Source organism: Artemia franciscana, chromosome 3, assembly GCF_032884065.1.
Source record: "Artemia franciscana chromosome 3, ASM3288406v1, whole genome shotgun sequence".
In the NCBI taxonomy this organism is placed as follows: Eukaryota; Metazoa; Arthropoda; class Branchiopoda; order Anostraca; family Artemiidae; genus Artemia; species Artemia franciscana.
In genome coordinates, this window is record NC_088865.1 from 10,591,809 (window position 1) to 10,608,190 (window position 16,382).

Consider the following 16,382-nt stretch of genomic DNA (forward strand, 5'->3'; position numbering starts at 1 on the left):
CCTGTATTCTATACCGAAGGTTTACAATACATCACGTTTTTTCTTGATGTTAAGTTACAGTCTGTTTTGGTGAAACTCCACAGATCAGAAAGCGTGCAGAAAATGCGAAGTGCCGCCTGATTCTATACCGAAGGTTTAGAATACATCACGTTTTTTCTTGGTGTTAAGTTATAGTGTCTTGGTGAAATTCCACTGATCAAAAAGTGCGCAGAAAATGTGCAGTGCCGCCTGATTTCTGTACCAAAGATTTAAAATACATCACGTTTTCTCTTGATGTTATGTTACAGTCTCATTTGGTGAAATCTACAGATCAGAAAGCGCGCAGAAAATGTGCAGTGCCGCCTGATTCTAAACTGAAGGTCTAAAATACATCACGTTTTTTTTGTGTTAAGTTACTGTCTGTTTTGGTGAAATTCCACTAATGAAAACTGCGCGGAAAATGTGCAGTGCCGCCTGTACTCTGTACCGAAGGTTTAGAATACATCACGTTTTTTCTTTTTGTTAAGTTACAGTCTATTGTAAACTCCTGAATTGCACTTCCTGGCTGAAGGGCCAAGATCAGCACCGCCGGTACGGACTGTAAAGTCTAATGCCGTATCCTTTACCTTTTTTTTTTAACTCCTGAATATTAAATTGCAACATTGAACATCACATAGTATATTAACTATTACAGCATACATTAGACAGTCTGGTACATAAGCTGCTACCCCCATTGGCTGACTCTGCCGTGACAAACTCACCAAACGGGGGTCTTTTTTTGGTAAGTTCTCTACCCGGAGTACGTCTAACAACAGAAATGTGATCAAAAGCTCCTTTAATTTTTGTTAATTATAGAAGGGGACCTCTCCCAAACCGGAAATTTTGTTGTAAGAAGAGTTTTGAAACAAAATAGAGATAAAAAACAACAACAATTAGATTAAACAAGTTAACTCATAGTTGAGAATGATATAAACTAATGAAATAATTAAAATGGTGAACAAAACAAAGGGAAAAAAGAACCTCACATCTGATAAACTATAGTTGTTGTTTTAAAGACAATTGAAACACGAACACAAGGCAAAAAACTGCTGCATAATATTTTATGTATTGTGTTTTAATTACACACTTGTAAACACTGTTACACTGTGTTTACTTTGTTAAACACTTTATTGTGTTACACTGGTGAGGGACTTAATGCAGTGGTAAACTTCTTTAAGTTCGCCATAACCTTTTTCATTTTACAAAGTTTGATTATTTTTTTTTTGTCACTTTATTAATCTATTCTTATTTATGGTATTATAATTGTTTTATTTCAGGTGTTGCTATTTCATGCACTTTTAGAGGCACATAAACGATAAACTTAATCAGTACCTACATATGTTTTTTATACTTCTTTTTTTCTCTCTTGGCCCGTTTCCATAATTAATTTGTATTATAATCAGGTGAATTTGTACTTCGAAGAAATCAAAGGATCTGATACTGGTTGGCAGTTGGCTATAACAGAGCTGACGAGAACAGAAGATGATCTCAGTGATCAAGCCAATTTTTTTTGTTGGCGGATAGTAGAAAACTTTGTCAAAACTAGATACACTCAAATGGACTCTGCATCCCCATTAATGAGAGATTTTCTATTTCAATGGCTCCATGATATGGTGAGTTGGCTACATTTTTTTGCAATTTACTCTTTGTGAATTGAGGCATCTGGTGCAGTGTCTGTTGTTGGCTATTTCATTTAAGAGGTAAGAAAATCCTGTCATCTCACACTATCAAGCTGTAGAGATGTTTTTCGATCACCATATGTTCACACAAATGTGACTGTTAAGGATAAGATCAGAAGGTTATTTCTTCTTGGAACAAGGGTACAAAATGCCAAAATGGGTTAATAGGAATTTTTTTTTGTCAGGATGGAGAGAATTTTTCTTTTACTCTTCTGATGGTATTGCTATTAGGATGGAGCCTCTATATTATGATAAATTGCTGTTGTTGTCATCTGACCAGCTAAAAGGCTTTACTGTGTTTGTACTGTGTAATAGTTTCAATCATTAAAACATCCCTTATAGTGAACTTGGACTTGGAAGGGGGTCTCCAATCAATACATTGTTCCTTGTTTGTGCTGAAACGCGAAAACATACTTAGATTTAGTTTCTGCTTGTAACAGGAACTACCACTACTAACAACTCACCGTTTTCGTATACGATGTACAATACATCACGTGTACAATACATCACCTTTTCTCTTGATGTTGTGTTACAGTCTCATTTGGTGAAATCTACAGATCAGAAAGCACGGAGAAAATGTGCGGTGCCGCCTGATTCTAAACTGAAGGTCTAGAATACATCACGTTTTTTTGTGTTAAGTTACTGTCTGTTTTGGTGAAATTCCACTGATGAAAAGTGCGCAGAAAATGTGCAGTGCCGCCTGTATTCTGTACCGAAGGTTTAGAATACATCACGTTTTTTCTTGGTGTTAAGTTACAGTCTATTTTAGTGAGATTCCACTGACCAAAAAGTGTGCAGAAAATGCGCAGTGCCGCCTGTATTCTATACCGAAGGTTTAGAATACATCACTTTTTTTCTTAGTGTTAAGTTACTGTCTGTTTTGGTGAAAATCTATTGATAAAAAAGTGCGCAGAAAATGCGCAGTGCCGCCTGTATTCTATACCGAATCTTTAGTATACATCACGTTTTCTCTTGATGTTACGTTACAGTCTGATTTGGTGAAATTCCACAGATCAGAAAGCGGGCAGAAAATACGAAGTGACGCCTGTATTCTATACCGAAGGTTCAGAATACATCACGCTTTTTCTTGGTGTTAAGTTACAGTCTGTTTTGGTGAAATTCCACAGATCAGAAAGCGCACAGAAAATGTGCAGTGCCGCCTGTATTCTATACTAAACGTTTAGAATACATCACATTTTTTTTTTTTTTTTGGTGTCAAGTTACAGTCTCTTTTAGTGAATTTCCACTGATCAAAAAGTGCGCAGAAAATGCGTAGTGCCGCCTGTATTCTATACCGAATGTTTAGAATACACCACGTTTTTTCTTGATGTTAAGCTACAAATCAAAAAGTATTTTTGCTATTAGCAACGGGTCAGGGTTGAAAGAACTATGCAAAATCTTAAGTCTTTTTGATTTTGAAAAATGTAATAGAGCATGTAGAGCGTCTATCACTGGTAAATAGTGTGTGTAATTATTGGGGTCACAAGAAACCACCTGACTTGTGTCTCTGATGCTAATGGATAGGGAAAAGAACTGAAATGAAACAGTGAAAATATTTTATGACGAGAATATTCCACTTTTGCTGTATTGATTAACCCATTAACTTCTTTGGCTCTTTGACCAACACATGCGCCATTTGGCCCTTTCAGTTCTTTTTCTTCTACTTTTGAGTATCCCAGAACATAGAACAGAGGGATCTCCCACCCAGATTGATCCTAATGAATCCCTTTCCTGAAAGCAAAAAATTTGACTTAAAAAGCACTTTTGTCAAATCTTGGATTTTTTTGGAAGAATCCCTCTACCCCCCCTCCCCCTTAGGCCTAGTTTCTATTCAATATTTATATTAACTTAAAGTACCTTGGGCAGTGAAAAAGTAAATATGATTGTTTGAATTGGCTAAATGGAAACTTGCACAACCATATATGTCTTTAAAACTTCAGGAAAGTCGAAAATTTAAATTATAGCTAAAATGAACTTCAAATACAATCCCGCACTTTTCGGTAGCAGCAAGTGCCAAATTAAAAAAGGAAAGAAAAATGGACGAAAAATAAGCGACATTAGACAGCTTCAGAAGGTGTAACTATCCGTTGAAGGTTTGTTTGTCTTTTTTATATATGGGCTGTTAAAGTTTGATTTTGACAGACGATAAGTGTTGTCAACTTCAATTTTTAGGGTTTAATGTGACAACACTGAGCATAGTGTGATGCTGTCATAAAATCTTCATAATTTGAAACAGCCAAAAGAGAAATATTTTAATTTTACGGTTCTCAGATATGAATAGACCTAAAATCTTTCCAGGGTGGGGAGGAGGGGGAAGGATATTAAATATTTTTATTTTAGTGTCCTATCTACCCTAATCTTTTTTCTTCTTTTTCAGTCTAAAAAGAAGAAAAAACTCTTTCAGTCTTCTGCCAAAGAAGAAAGTTCTTTTTTAAGGAATAAGGCAGCCCAAGTTTTCTCTTTGGTATTCATTGTTGATTTTCCGCAAAGATGGCAAAGCTTTTTAGTTGATTTCTTGCAAACTTTGAAGTTAGGTCCAAAGGCTGTGGATTTCTACCTGAGGGTGCTCAAAGCAATTGATTCTGAGGTATGTCTTTCCCCTTTCCCTATTTTTTTTTTTTGGCTATCAAATTGAAAGTTTTTTTTTGTTTTTACCACTGCACAAAGTTTGTTTTTATTTCAATTGTTTATTCCCTGTCCCAAAATTCTCACCAAATTGTTGGCTGTAGGCTATATAAATTAGCAACCTTAAATCAGTGACATTTGAATAACTGTAATTTGAACCTTGGTCCAAATTAGTTTCTCTTCCCCTTGACAGCTCCTTCTTGTCGCTTCGCCACTTAAGTCTCGGAAACCATTTGTACAGTGAAGGGTCTATTAGGCCTTCTAGGCTGTGTCCCTCCAGAACTTTAATCCTCCCAGAACTCGGTATAAACCTTGTGCTTCTTTTTAGTTTTAATATCTGTAATCTCGAACGTCACATCATATCTTGTGTCTTGAATGTCATAATATGTGAATGCAATTTTAATGTTGTCAGTCATGATCTTTAAATTTTACTTTTAAGTGTTCATACCTAAGGCATTTATACCTAAAGAACATGTTTTAGCATGAGTATACATGAGTGTGAGCATAGAACTTGGGTTTAAATATGAGTGTCATATTGAGTGTGAGTAGAGGTAATAAGTTTAAGAAGCTGACGAAACTGGCTGAAAAAAGAATTTTTAGCCTCCAATAACCAATTTTTTTTATTGTAACTTATATAAAAAAAAATATACAAAAAAATTGAACACCCTCTAGAGTTTTTTATCTTTTGTTCATATTGTGAGATTTGAAATGTCGAATTCCTATGTGTCAACTTTAACCTCTGATTAGAATGGTGGAAAATATGTTGAGATGATTGTATTTCTAGGTTGTTGACCGTGAGGTCCCGCATTCAAAAGAGGAAGCTGCTAGGAACGCTTTAATCAAGGACAGGATTAGAGAAACATGTATCAATGACCTAGTGAATTCCTGGTATGAAATTTGTGTAAGTTAAGACTAAAGCACAATAACTATTTATTATTTTAATTGTTGTTTAATTATTTAACTTTAAGTCAGTCACCATTTTTGGGAGGAAATATTCAGATTCTAGTAAGTACTATAAGAAATATTTTATTAAGGTGCAATGACTATTTGCAATTCCTTAAACATGATATTGTGACTTAGCTTGTAATACAATAATGGTTGTGATGATATTAATTATTAAAATGATCCTTCGTCTGCTTTTTTTTTAACTAAGTAATAAAAAGCAAAATTATTCTACCTTTCAAAATAACTACACGAATCTTAGACTACGCTGCCTTTCAATTCGTTTTTTGGAAGACCTAAATACTTTAATTAACTAATTAATTAGTAATTCTAATAATAAATTTAACTAATTAAGTATAACAAATTAAAAAGTTAATTTAGTTGTATTTATCTTATTTAATTAAAACAGACAGTAAGTTGAACTTGAAGTAACAATCATGTTAGTTTGTAGTCTAGCCTACTACAAATACTGCACTTACCCCTACTAGCATCTCTAAGCATAAAACCAGCTCTGCGTCAACCCAAGTGAACCCAAGTGAAAGTGAATGGGATAAAATTAATACTACTTTGTAACATCAGGTGCTGAACTCACTTCTTGTAAAGATACGAATCCCCTTCCATTTACTCCAAGTGGATTCGAATTTTGATCCTGCGGATGCGAGAGTACTCATCAATATATTTTGTGCCGAGATTACTCACTCGCTTCTCGTAGCTGAAAAAAAGCAGTTCCTACCAGAAAGGTTAAAATGAAAACAGAAATTCACAAATTCTCGCAAAATCCGGCCCTAGTTAAGTGTTGCAACGATGCTAAGTTTTGGTTTAGAATCTGGCAAGATTGTGATAGGCCCAAATCCGGTCCTGTTAACTCTATCCGTTTATGGACTAAACGAAAATTTGACAAACAACTGAAATCTCATCGTACCAAATTAAAAGAAGAGTTCTCCTCCAGAATCGTAAGTGACCCAAAACTAATCTGGAAAGCCCGGTTGAGCGAACCGGTCGCCGGAAAACCCCATGATTCCCCATGATTCGATTAGCGAAAAAATTGGGAATCGTACTTTTCCAACGAATTCAGTGCCCCCGACCCAAATACGTCTAATCCCTTCGTAAACCGGCTAGAATCGGTATTATCCAACCAGTGTGTCCCTGATTTTGTCGTTACTTACGGAAGCGTACATGAAGCTATTTTAAAGCTGAAGAAGAAACATTCCCGTGGTGTAGACGAACTGTGCGCACTAAATCTGCTACACGGTACTACTATACTTATTGAATATCTGACGCTGCTATTCCAGATTATTTTCACCACTGGTATAGTGCCTGACTCTTTTTGTGTCGGTTTGCTCTCGCCCATCCTTAAAAAAGGGAAACCAACAGACCAATGCTCTTCATACAGGCCAATCACTGTTGCTCCAGTGCTCTGTAAAGTTCTAGAGATCTTAGTCTCAAAAGAAATTCAATATTCGTGCCGAATGCCGGACCACCAGTTTGGTTTCCGACCGGGTCTGGGTTGTGCTCACGCTCTCTTCAGTCTTGCCGCTATTCTAGCAGATTCTCACGAATCTGGTGACCCTATAGTGATTGGTGCTTTTGATGTGAGTAGAGCGTTTGATTCGTCGATTCACGCTCAGTCCCTTTTAGCCGCTTACCAGCAAGGTGTAAACCTCCGTGTCACTAGCGTACTGTACGATATGTATTGCCGTTTAAAAGCGCGTATAAAAATAGGTAACCGCATCACATCAGTGGTTGTTCCAGTAAAGAAAGGTGTCCGCCAGGGTTCATTACTATCCCCAAGTTTGTACAATAACAGTGTTTTAAATGCCCAGGCATGTGTAAATATTTCATGTATTTACAAGAATATAAATGTGTCACTACTTACATAGGCTGACGATCTATTAAATCTAAGTCAGTCTATTAGGGGTCTGCAATCGAATTTCTCGATCCTGCGTGATGAATACCGAAAAATCGGCCTGGCTTTCAATACTTCTAAATCTGCAGTTCTTTTTTTTCAACGATAGTCCTTCTCAGCCTGAACACCTACTACTGGGTAGCGAGTCAATTACCGTTTCATCTCACGTCGTGTATCTGGGTTTACCCATAGGCCGTAACCTTAATGAAACTTGTCTACTGCTCGTCAAACTCGTCGAGAAAAAACAGCAACGCGTATGGGTCTATCGTCGCCAGCAAACTCCTCTTATGCCGAAAGTATCTCGCGAATATGTATAACGCTGTCACACTGCCGCATATTCTATATATCGCGCCATTTTGGAATTTATTAACTGACACCCAAAAACGCAAGCTCTGGTCCCTTTATTTTAGGTTCGCGAAAATCCTGCTGCGATGCCCCTTGTGGACGAGAAATACTTATATGATTGATAAATACAAGATTGCAGACCCCAGTATCACAGTAAACCGGTTGATTTCTAATTTCCAGGCAAAATGGAACCACCCCTTAAACATTAATAGCTTAACAGCTTAAACATTTCTACAGTTCTTGATTATGTATTTTTCCATGTTGTGTTTTAAATTTCTCTCCGTTTTTCTTCTCTTTTTTTTTCTTTTATTTATTTTTTTTTCATTGTACTCCGTTTTGTTCCATGTGAAAAATACGGATAATAAATATTTTACTTACTTACTACTGGAATAAAAAGCTGCTCTTATTGCAGGTTAAATACGAGATGTCCGATTCCAAGCTGGTTAGTGAATGCTTACGCGTTATTGGTGCGTACATATCATGGATAGACATCTCGCTAATTGCCAATGAACGTTTTTACACCTTATTTATTAGATTTATGAAGGATCAGCACTTGCGTGAGTCAAATTGTGATTGCCTCTGTGAGATTGTAGCTAAAGGAATGGACTTGAATGCTAAAGTCAAGCTTATCGAATCTATTTATAGTTTACTCAATGGAGCTAGAGTATTCGTAATTGACAATGAAGAGGATTCTGATTATTTATGCAAATTAGGGAAATACTATGGGTGTTCAATTGGCTGTGTCTTGGACTAGGTAAGCTATTTTTTGTTGTTTTTCTTTTCTTTTTCCTTTTCTTTTTTCGCTCAATTTGGCTGCTCCTAGCAGGAAAGATACTTCGGGATTACGTTTCAAAACTTTTAAAAATGTAAACTTTCAGTTATAAATATGTAGATTTTTCTGTATCTTCTTTTGTTCTTCTCTTGTGAAGAAGCTTCTGGCCTATGTTTACAAACGTTCAAAAGCATAATTGTCATGTAATAAAATTTTCTGTCATTATAATTGTATTATTGAACATTTGACTGGTTTTTTAAACTATGATTTGTATTTTCCGAATTGCTAATATATAAGTCGGGAATGACTACAAGATTAGTACGTATTCACAGCTGGTGGAACTGTTAGAAATCTTTGTTATTTTCTCTAGCAAAGAAACATTGGTAATCTCTTTAAAATATTAAATTACTATACTTAAAAGTGCTTATACTGTAATCCAAAAGTCCCAAAATGTCTACACGTTAAGTAAACATTTTACAAATGGTTCTCACATTTATTGCAGAAAAATGATGGAAGAAATTTCTATCTGTTTAATCGAAGGGCCTGAAGTGGAGCCCTCTAGCTCCCTACGACTTTAAACTTCCCTATCCTTAGTATTGCTAGCGTAGACACATTGCATTTTTTTAATTCATGATCATTCAAGGTCTGTTTAGGGATCGATCGTAAATGACTAATTTTTTGATGCTTAAAAGTCATAGAGGATACAGCGCAACTTACCTCAATCATGAATTCAAACAAATTACAAAAGATCTAAAGTCAAACTCGCTAGTCATGGCAAAAACAAATAAATGAATATAAAGACGACAATTGGGTCTATGACCAGTAAATGAAATATTCGTTGGATTTTTGTTGTTTCTTTTCGCTTTCATTTACCGGTCATTGAGCCGTTTTTGTTGTTTTTTACTTCATTTTTGTTTACATCAAATAATTATTGCAAATAAGAGTGAAATTAAATAATTATTGCAAATGTACCGCGCCTTATACCTCTGAAAGACGAAATTATCCTTTGTGCTTTTCTGAAAACAAAATGTCATATGTAGTTATTGCTTTTTAACTCATTTTTCTCAACTCCTCGTCTTGTATTTTTGCACTTTTGCCAGATAAATTTGGGAGCCATTTTTCGATCATTCCCGAGTATTCATTACTTCAAAAGTTATCAACATACATAAGTTCCGATAACAATTCTATAATACAAAATCAAGCCTCTCCCTTCTTGAATACTTCCCCTTCCACTCCCTTAATGTTTTTCCATAAATCGTCTGCTGAATGAAATTAGAGGCCTTGAAGTTTGAAATTCTTGAGCATAAGTTGGAGAAGTTTCATAATGTGGCAATACGAGTTATGGATTAGATAAATACAAAACGGAAGAATTTCCGTCTGGTATTGTACCGTAATTGCTTCGCATTTCGGCGCATGAATTACAATGATGCTTTGTATGTTGCTTGCTTGTATGATAAAAAAAAATCGTCTTAATGAAGCCTTAAGATTTTTTTTTTGTCTTAAAGAGGATTTAAAAGTCGAGAATAATCGATTTAAGAAGAAAAATAAAAACCTATTTTCAAACTGGATTAAACAGTAGATAATGATTTCTCTTAACATTCTATGGAACAATAGTGAAAATCAGGGATGCAAAACGAATTGGGCTTTGTATTACTTGATTTTTTCAACTCGTTTTGAACTCACTGACTTTCTTCATTCATGTATTTACAGCTTAGAATAATTTACTATCTGTGTTATGCAAAGCCCTATCCATTCTACACCCCTCGTTTTCACTTATATTCACACTCTTTGGACAAAATAAAAAAATAAATAGATCTTTCAGTCGATTTTGACAACGATTAAAAAAAACGTCCCTGTTTATTATTCAGTGAAGCATTTAGAAGTTTAATGCTGCTGAAATTTCCAGAAATTCCTTGTTCTTGTATCAGTATGCTGTTAGTAGTCAGTTAATTTTATTAGTCTTACATGTAATACATTTGCATCAAAGATGTTTTTTCTTTAAAGGCATTCCTTTCAGATGAATAGAATATAATAGGGTATCATTGTTTTGCCTTGTATCGCCTCTGATTCTAAATCACATGTCTAGCATGTAAATAATATGTTTTGTGTCTTAATTAAACAAAATAAAAACAAACTTTTCGTAACAAAAGTCAAGAGTGAAAATGTTTCTTCAGTGGAGTCAAAAAATATAATTGACATTATGATAAATAATCAACTAAGAGTTAACAGAAACAAAACAGTTATTATAAGAGCTAAAATAGTATAAGATATGAAACAGTAAAAAAAAAATGCATATTAGACAGAATAAAAAAGTAAGCCAACAATGAACTTACAATTTACCCAAAATAAAATTGATATTCTAATCAAACTCAAGACGAACAGGAATTACTAGATATATAAAGTGGGAAAATTTCCCCCTTGCACTCCAGTCAGCTCGATTGTAATTGGCACTTTACTGAAAACAACATGTTTTAAGTAATTTGTCTCCTTTCATTATAACATGCAAAAATCAGTAGAGTAACGGAAGTTCTCAAATTTCTTGCGATCGCACTTTCTAATATCGATCTAGTTCCAGACTGATATGCACTTCCATTCATTCTTTTTATCACTGATATGCACTTCCAGACAAGTTCCATTAATATTTCTTCATTCCCAACATATTTCTTTAAAATGCATAATAAGAGCCGAATAGATTCGTGGTTGCAAAACTTCACTGCAAAGAATAAAATGGATTTTTTTTGTGAAAGTAAATAAAACGGCATAAATCTTGTGCATAACCTTGAACACGGCAGCCATCTAGCAAGTACTATGTAGATGGCTCCACTAATTAGATCACCTGAAGAATAACGTTAAGGTATGGAAACCGCAAACTGGAGGGGGGGGGGAGTCGGGAATACTGGTTTGAAATTAAACTTTTCGAGACTCATAGTCTTAGGCGCCATTCCTAGCTAGATCGGAAAAGGTGAATCAACCAACAAATGATTAAAATAACTAGTTCATGTAGGCCAACTTTCAAAGCCGTTTTATGTAAGATGAGGTATTTGACCACGTAACATTAGGTTTTTAATTTCATTTTCGGATTCGCCACCATTGATTTCACAGGAAACGACCAAATAGTCAAACACCCTCTTAATTTCTAGTTTTACCTCCTCCCCCGTCCTTTATGGGTGAAAATGGGCATTAGGGTACGGAAAATAAAATCTGAATTCGGATTTGGAGTCGGCATTCTTGATTTGATAGGAAATGACTATTTAAACTCCAAAATATTTATAACCACAAAAATCGATTTTCCCCTTAATTTCCTCCCTTCAAGTGTGAATTTGGGGTACTTGTGCAAGGGGGATTCGGGGGGATTTTTTATGCGATAAAGCTGATTTTTCTGAACATTTTTGTGTAAAAAAAAATTATGTTGTAATTTCCCCAAGGATTGACCATTTTTGTCCGTATCTTTTCTCCACTACATTCTTTACCTTTACCTTACGTATAAAAACGGGTCAAATTTGTAATTACTATGGTTTCAGTTAAAAGTTTGAACTGTATTACATATTTCTATGCTCTAATTTTGAAATGCCAGGGACGATGAAAATGGAATCTGTTGTTTGATATAGTTAAGTGAAAATCTATGCATCATAAAAAATTAGGGAACGTTAAGGTTCGGTTTTTAAGGAAATATAGCTTAAATTATGGCTATGCAGTTTATGTAGTAGGTGGTGCGAGATTAACAGCAAATATGGTGAAAAATCAAGCTTTTTTTGAGGTTTAGTCGTTTTCGGAAACCAACAGATTTATAATGCTTTGATTTTATTGACGAAGAGGGTTGTCAAATTTAATTAATTGCTTATGCTTAGTTGTTTTCACGGTTGGATGTGACAACACTGACAGGGATAGAAATACCAAGCAAAAACTTTGTAATTTTGAAAAAAAAAAAGAAAAACAAAAATTTGGGTTGTTTCCAAAGTCGCAGTTTTCGTGAATGAATAGACATTTATTAGGTCTGGAGGGCAAACAATGTTTTTATTTCAATGTCGTTGGTACTTCGAAACAATTACAAGAGAGTGAAAAGGGAAACAAATTCTTTAATTCCAGCGTTTTCTTTCCAACCTGTTGTGGAGGGGGTAATCAGAAATGACCATTTGTTCATGGGATCAATTCCACTTTTTATTTGGGGGGGGGAGGCTTCAAAATGCATTTTTTAAATATTGGTGGAGGGTCCAAATTTGTGTGGTTTTTCCAATTTTTTAAATGAAAATATCGCAAAAAAGCATTTTCCAATGAAGATGCCCTGCAGGAAGATCTACATTCATCAGCATTAATAATAAAAGCAGCTATGTCCAATATTAATTTGAAAAAAAAACAAGTTTTTTTAACTGCAAGTAAGGAGCGGCATTAGAACTTAAAACAAACAGGAATTATTCCGTATATGAAAGGGGTTGTCCCCTCCTCAACGCCTCGCTCTTTACGCTAAAGTTTGACTCTTTGTCACAACTCTACTTTTTAGAATAATAAAAAATACTTTAGCGTAAAGAGCGAGGTGTTGAGGTGGGGACAACCCCTTTCATATATGGAATAATTTCTGTTTGTTTTACGTTTTAATGTCGCTCCTTACTTGCCGTTAAAAAAACTTATTTTTTAAAATTTAATTTCTGAACGATTTTGAATTAATCCATGTTTTGATTTTGGCTCACCGCAGATGAATAAATAAAATGAAATTTAAATTTCCTCAATACCTCGCTCTTTATACTAAAGCTTTAATTTTGTCTCAAATCTTTAAGAATGACCCCCGAATCACTAAGCCCGTAAAATAAATAGTTGAAATTACTGAAAATACTTTAGCGTAAAGAGCAAGGTATTGTGGAGGAGACGAACCCCCTTATATACGTAATATTTTATGTTCGTTTTAAGTTTTAATGCTGCTCATTACCTCCAGTTGAAAACAAAAATGTATTTATTTTCTCATTATTTTTTTAAATAATGCTAGAAAATCCTGCCCCTCCTTCATGGAAATTCTTTTCCCTCATGATAATTTTTTCCAAGGAATTATCTTCCCACATAACCCCGTCCCCCCGACCCACCCCCACCCCAACGTGAAAAAGTCCCTCTGAAAACGTCTGTAAATTTCATAGTAACCATTACTATATGTGAACAATGGTCAAAGTTTATAACTTGCAGCCCCTCCCCCGGGGACTGTGGGGGATTAAGTCGTTCCCAAAGACATATTTATTAGGTTTTTATGGCACTTGGTATTAACCAAGTGACATATAGCGACCCAAACTCTCTCAGTCTGTCTGTCCAGGTTTTTCTACTTTAAAAACTTCCAGGTAAGCTAGGACGATGAAATTTGGCAGGCGTATCAGGGACCGGACCAGATTAAATTAGAAATAGTCGTTTTCGCGATTTGACCATCCGGGGGGGGAGGGGAGGGAGTGGTGGTTCGGTTAATTTGGAAAAAATAGAAAAAATAAAGTATTTTTAACTTACGAACGGGTGATGGGATCTTAATGAAATTTGATGTTTGGAAGGATATCTTGTCTCAAAGTTCTTATTTTAAATCCCGACTAGATCCGGTTACATTGGAGGAGTTGGGGGGGGGGACCTAAAATCTTTGAAAACGCTTAAAATCGGGATGAAACTTGGTGGGAAAAATAAGCAGAAGTCCTAGATACGTGATTGACATAACCAGAACGGATCTACTCTGTTTGGGGAGGGGGGGGGGTGTTAATTCTGAAAATTAGAAAAAATGAGGTATTTTTAACTTATGAAGGAGTGATCCGATCTTAATGAAATTTGAAGTTCGGAAGAATATCATCTCATAGCTCTTATTTTGAATCCCGAATGATTCCGGTGATTTTTGGGGGAATTGAGGGGGGAACCTAAAATCTCGGAAAACGCTTAGAGTTGAGGAATCGGGATGAAACTTGGTGGAAAAAATAAGCACAAGTCCTAGATACGTGATTGATATAACCAGAACGGATCTGCTCTCTTTGGAGGAGTTGGGTGTGGAGGATTAATTCTGAAAAATTTGAAAAAATGAAGTATTTTTAACTTACGAAGGAGTGATCAGATCTGAATAAAATTTGATTTTTGGAAGGATATCGTGTCTCAGAGCTCTTATTTTAAATCCCGACCGGATCCGGTGACATTGGAGAGAGTTGGGGGGGGGGCTAAAGTCCTGGAAAACGCTTAGAGTGGAGGGATCGGGATGAAACTTGGTGGGAAAAATAAGCACAAGTCCTAGATACGAGATTGACATAATTTGTACGGATCCATTCTATTTGAGGGAGCTGTGGGTTGTTAATTTGGAAAAATCAAAAAAATTAAGGTATTTTTAACTTCAGAACGGGTGACAGGATCTTATGAAATTTGATATTTAGAAGGAACTCATGTCTCATAGCTTTTATTTAAAATCCTGACCAGATCTTTTGTCATTGGGGAAGTTGGAGTGGGAAAAAAGAAACCTTGGAAAACGCATATAAATGTCGTAGACACGTGATTGACGTGATCGGACTGGATCCGCTCTCTTTGGTGGAGTTTGGTGGTGGGGTTCAGTGCTTTGGTGAGTTTGGTGCTTCTAGACGTGCTAGGACGATGAAAATTGGTAGGTGTGTCAGGGAGTTGCACAAATTGACTTTATAAAGTCGTTTTCTCCGATTCGACCATCTGGGGGGCTTAAGGGAGAGGGAAAATCAGAGAAACTGAGGTACTTTTAACTTACAAGTGGGTGATCGGATCTTAATGAATTTTAATATTTAGAAGGACCTAGTGACTCAGAGCTCTTATTCTAAATTTCGACCGGCAATAAGCCTCTGAGTTTCCTTTTAAAGCAATCTACTGATTCTTAGAATTTTGCTAGAGCTCATACCATATGAGCTCTTGCCTCTTCCGACCTCGTCACAAGTGCCATATGAGCTCTTAGCTCTTGTTCACTAGGCTGAACAGAATGGCTATCTCAAAAATTTTATCCAGCAACTTTGGTGAAAAAATATGCGTGGGAGGGGGCCCTGGGTGCCCTCTAATTTTTTTGGTTATTTAGAAGGGCACTGGAACTTTTAATGTATGTTAGAATGAGCCCTCTTGCATTATTCTAGGACAACTGGGTCGATACGATCACCCCTGGAAAAAAACCAAATAAGCACGCATCCGTGATGGCAGAAAATACAAATTTCTGCATTTTGTAGATAGGAGCTTGAAACTTCTACAGTAGGGTTCTCTGATATGCTGAATCTCATGATGTTATTTTATGCTATTTTCTGGTGTTATTGTCTGAATCTCATGGATATATTTAAAATCATCATTAAAATGCTATTCTTTTGATGTAATTATTGGTATAAAAATTCTGTTTTATAGAGTTTCGGTTACTACTGAGCCAGTTTCCTGTTTGCTCCTAGGGAAGTTTTTTTCGTTTTTCCAAGTTATATTTTATAAGATTTTATGGTTTTGTAGGAGAAATAGTGATAAAATTGAGCATATTTATTTTCAATAAAAGAATTCTATATTTCAGATTAAAGAAGGTAAATGACATTAAAGATGCAACCGTCGCTTTGGATACAGTTGAAAACAAACTACCTGTCATCTATACTTTTTTTGGAAATGGAGATGATAATGTTTCCGCGTCAGTTTTGGAATATATTAATGAGTATATTATCGCGAGCATCTCTCTTTTCTTTTTTTTTTCGTTTTGTTTAGCACGAAACTAATGACGTGGTATCTTTATTATCTCAACTAGGCAAAATGATGATCAACTTAAAAATTAATATGGATTTACTTTTGTCTTTTGTAACGGTGAGTGTTGCAATACCCTTTTTTGGCACTTGGTATTAACCAAGTGACATATAGCAATCGCAAATTCTGTCGGTCTGTCCCGGTTTTGCTACTTCAGGCACTTCTAGGCAAGCTAAGAAAATGAAACTTAGCAGGCGTATCAGGGACCGGACCAGATTAAATTAGAAATAGTCGTTTTTCCGATTTGACCATCTGGAGGGGAGTGGGGGGCTATTTTTAACTTACGAAGGAGCGATCGGATCTTAATGAAATACGAAGTTTGGAAAATTATCGCGTCTCAGAGATTTTATTTTAAATCCCGACTGGATCCAGTGAC

General features: G+C 35.6%; 1 protein-coding gene across 2 annotated transcripts in view; it reads left to right on the forward strand.

The window, feature by feature from the left end:
* The first annotated feature begins 764 nt into the window (after positions 1-764).
* LOC136024871 (exportin-T-like) overlaps positions 765-16,382 on the forward strand; it is a 63,581-nt gene continuing 47,963 nt past the window's right edge. Inside the window, exons 1-4 of one of the 2 annotated variants that reach the window (XR_010616945.1) lie at positions 772-1,631; positions 4,075-4,284; positions 5,107-5,210; positions 7,928-8,269. Coding sequence is in view for 1 of the 2 variants with exons in the window: in XM_065700393.1 (XP_065556465.1) it covers positions 1,575-1,631; positions 4,075-4,284; positions 5,107-5,223 (384 nt within the window). In the remaining variant the exon portion in view is untranslated. Of the gene's footprint in view, positions 1,632-4,074; positions 4,285-5,106; positions 5,224-7,927; positions 8,270-16,382 lie in introns of both variants that reach the window. The other variant, XM_065700393.1, reaches the window with a different exon arrangement.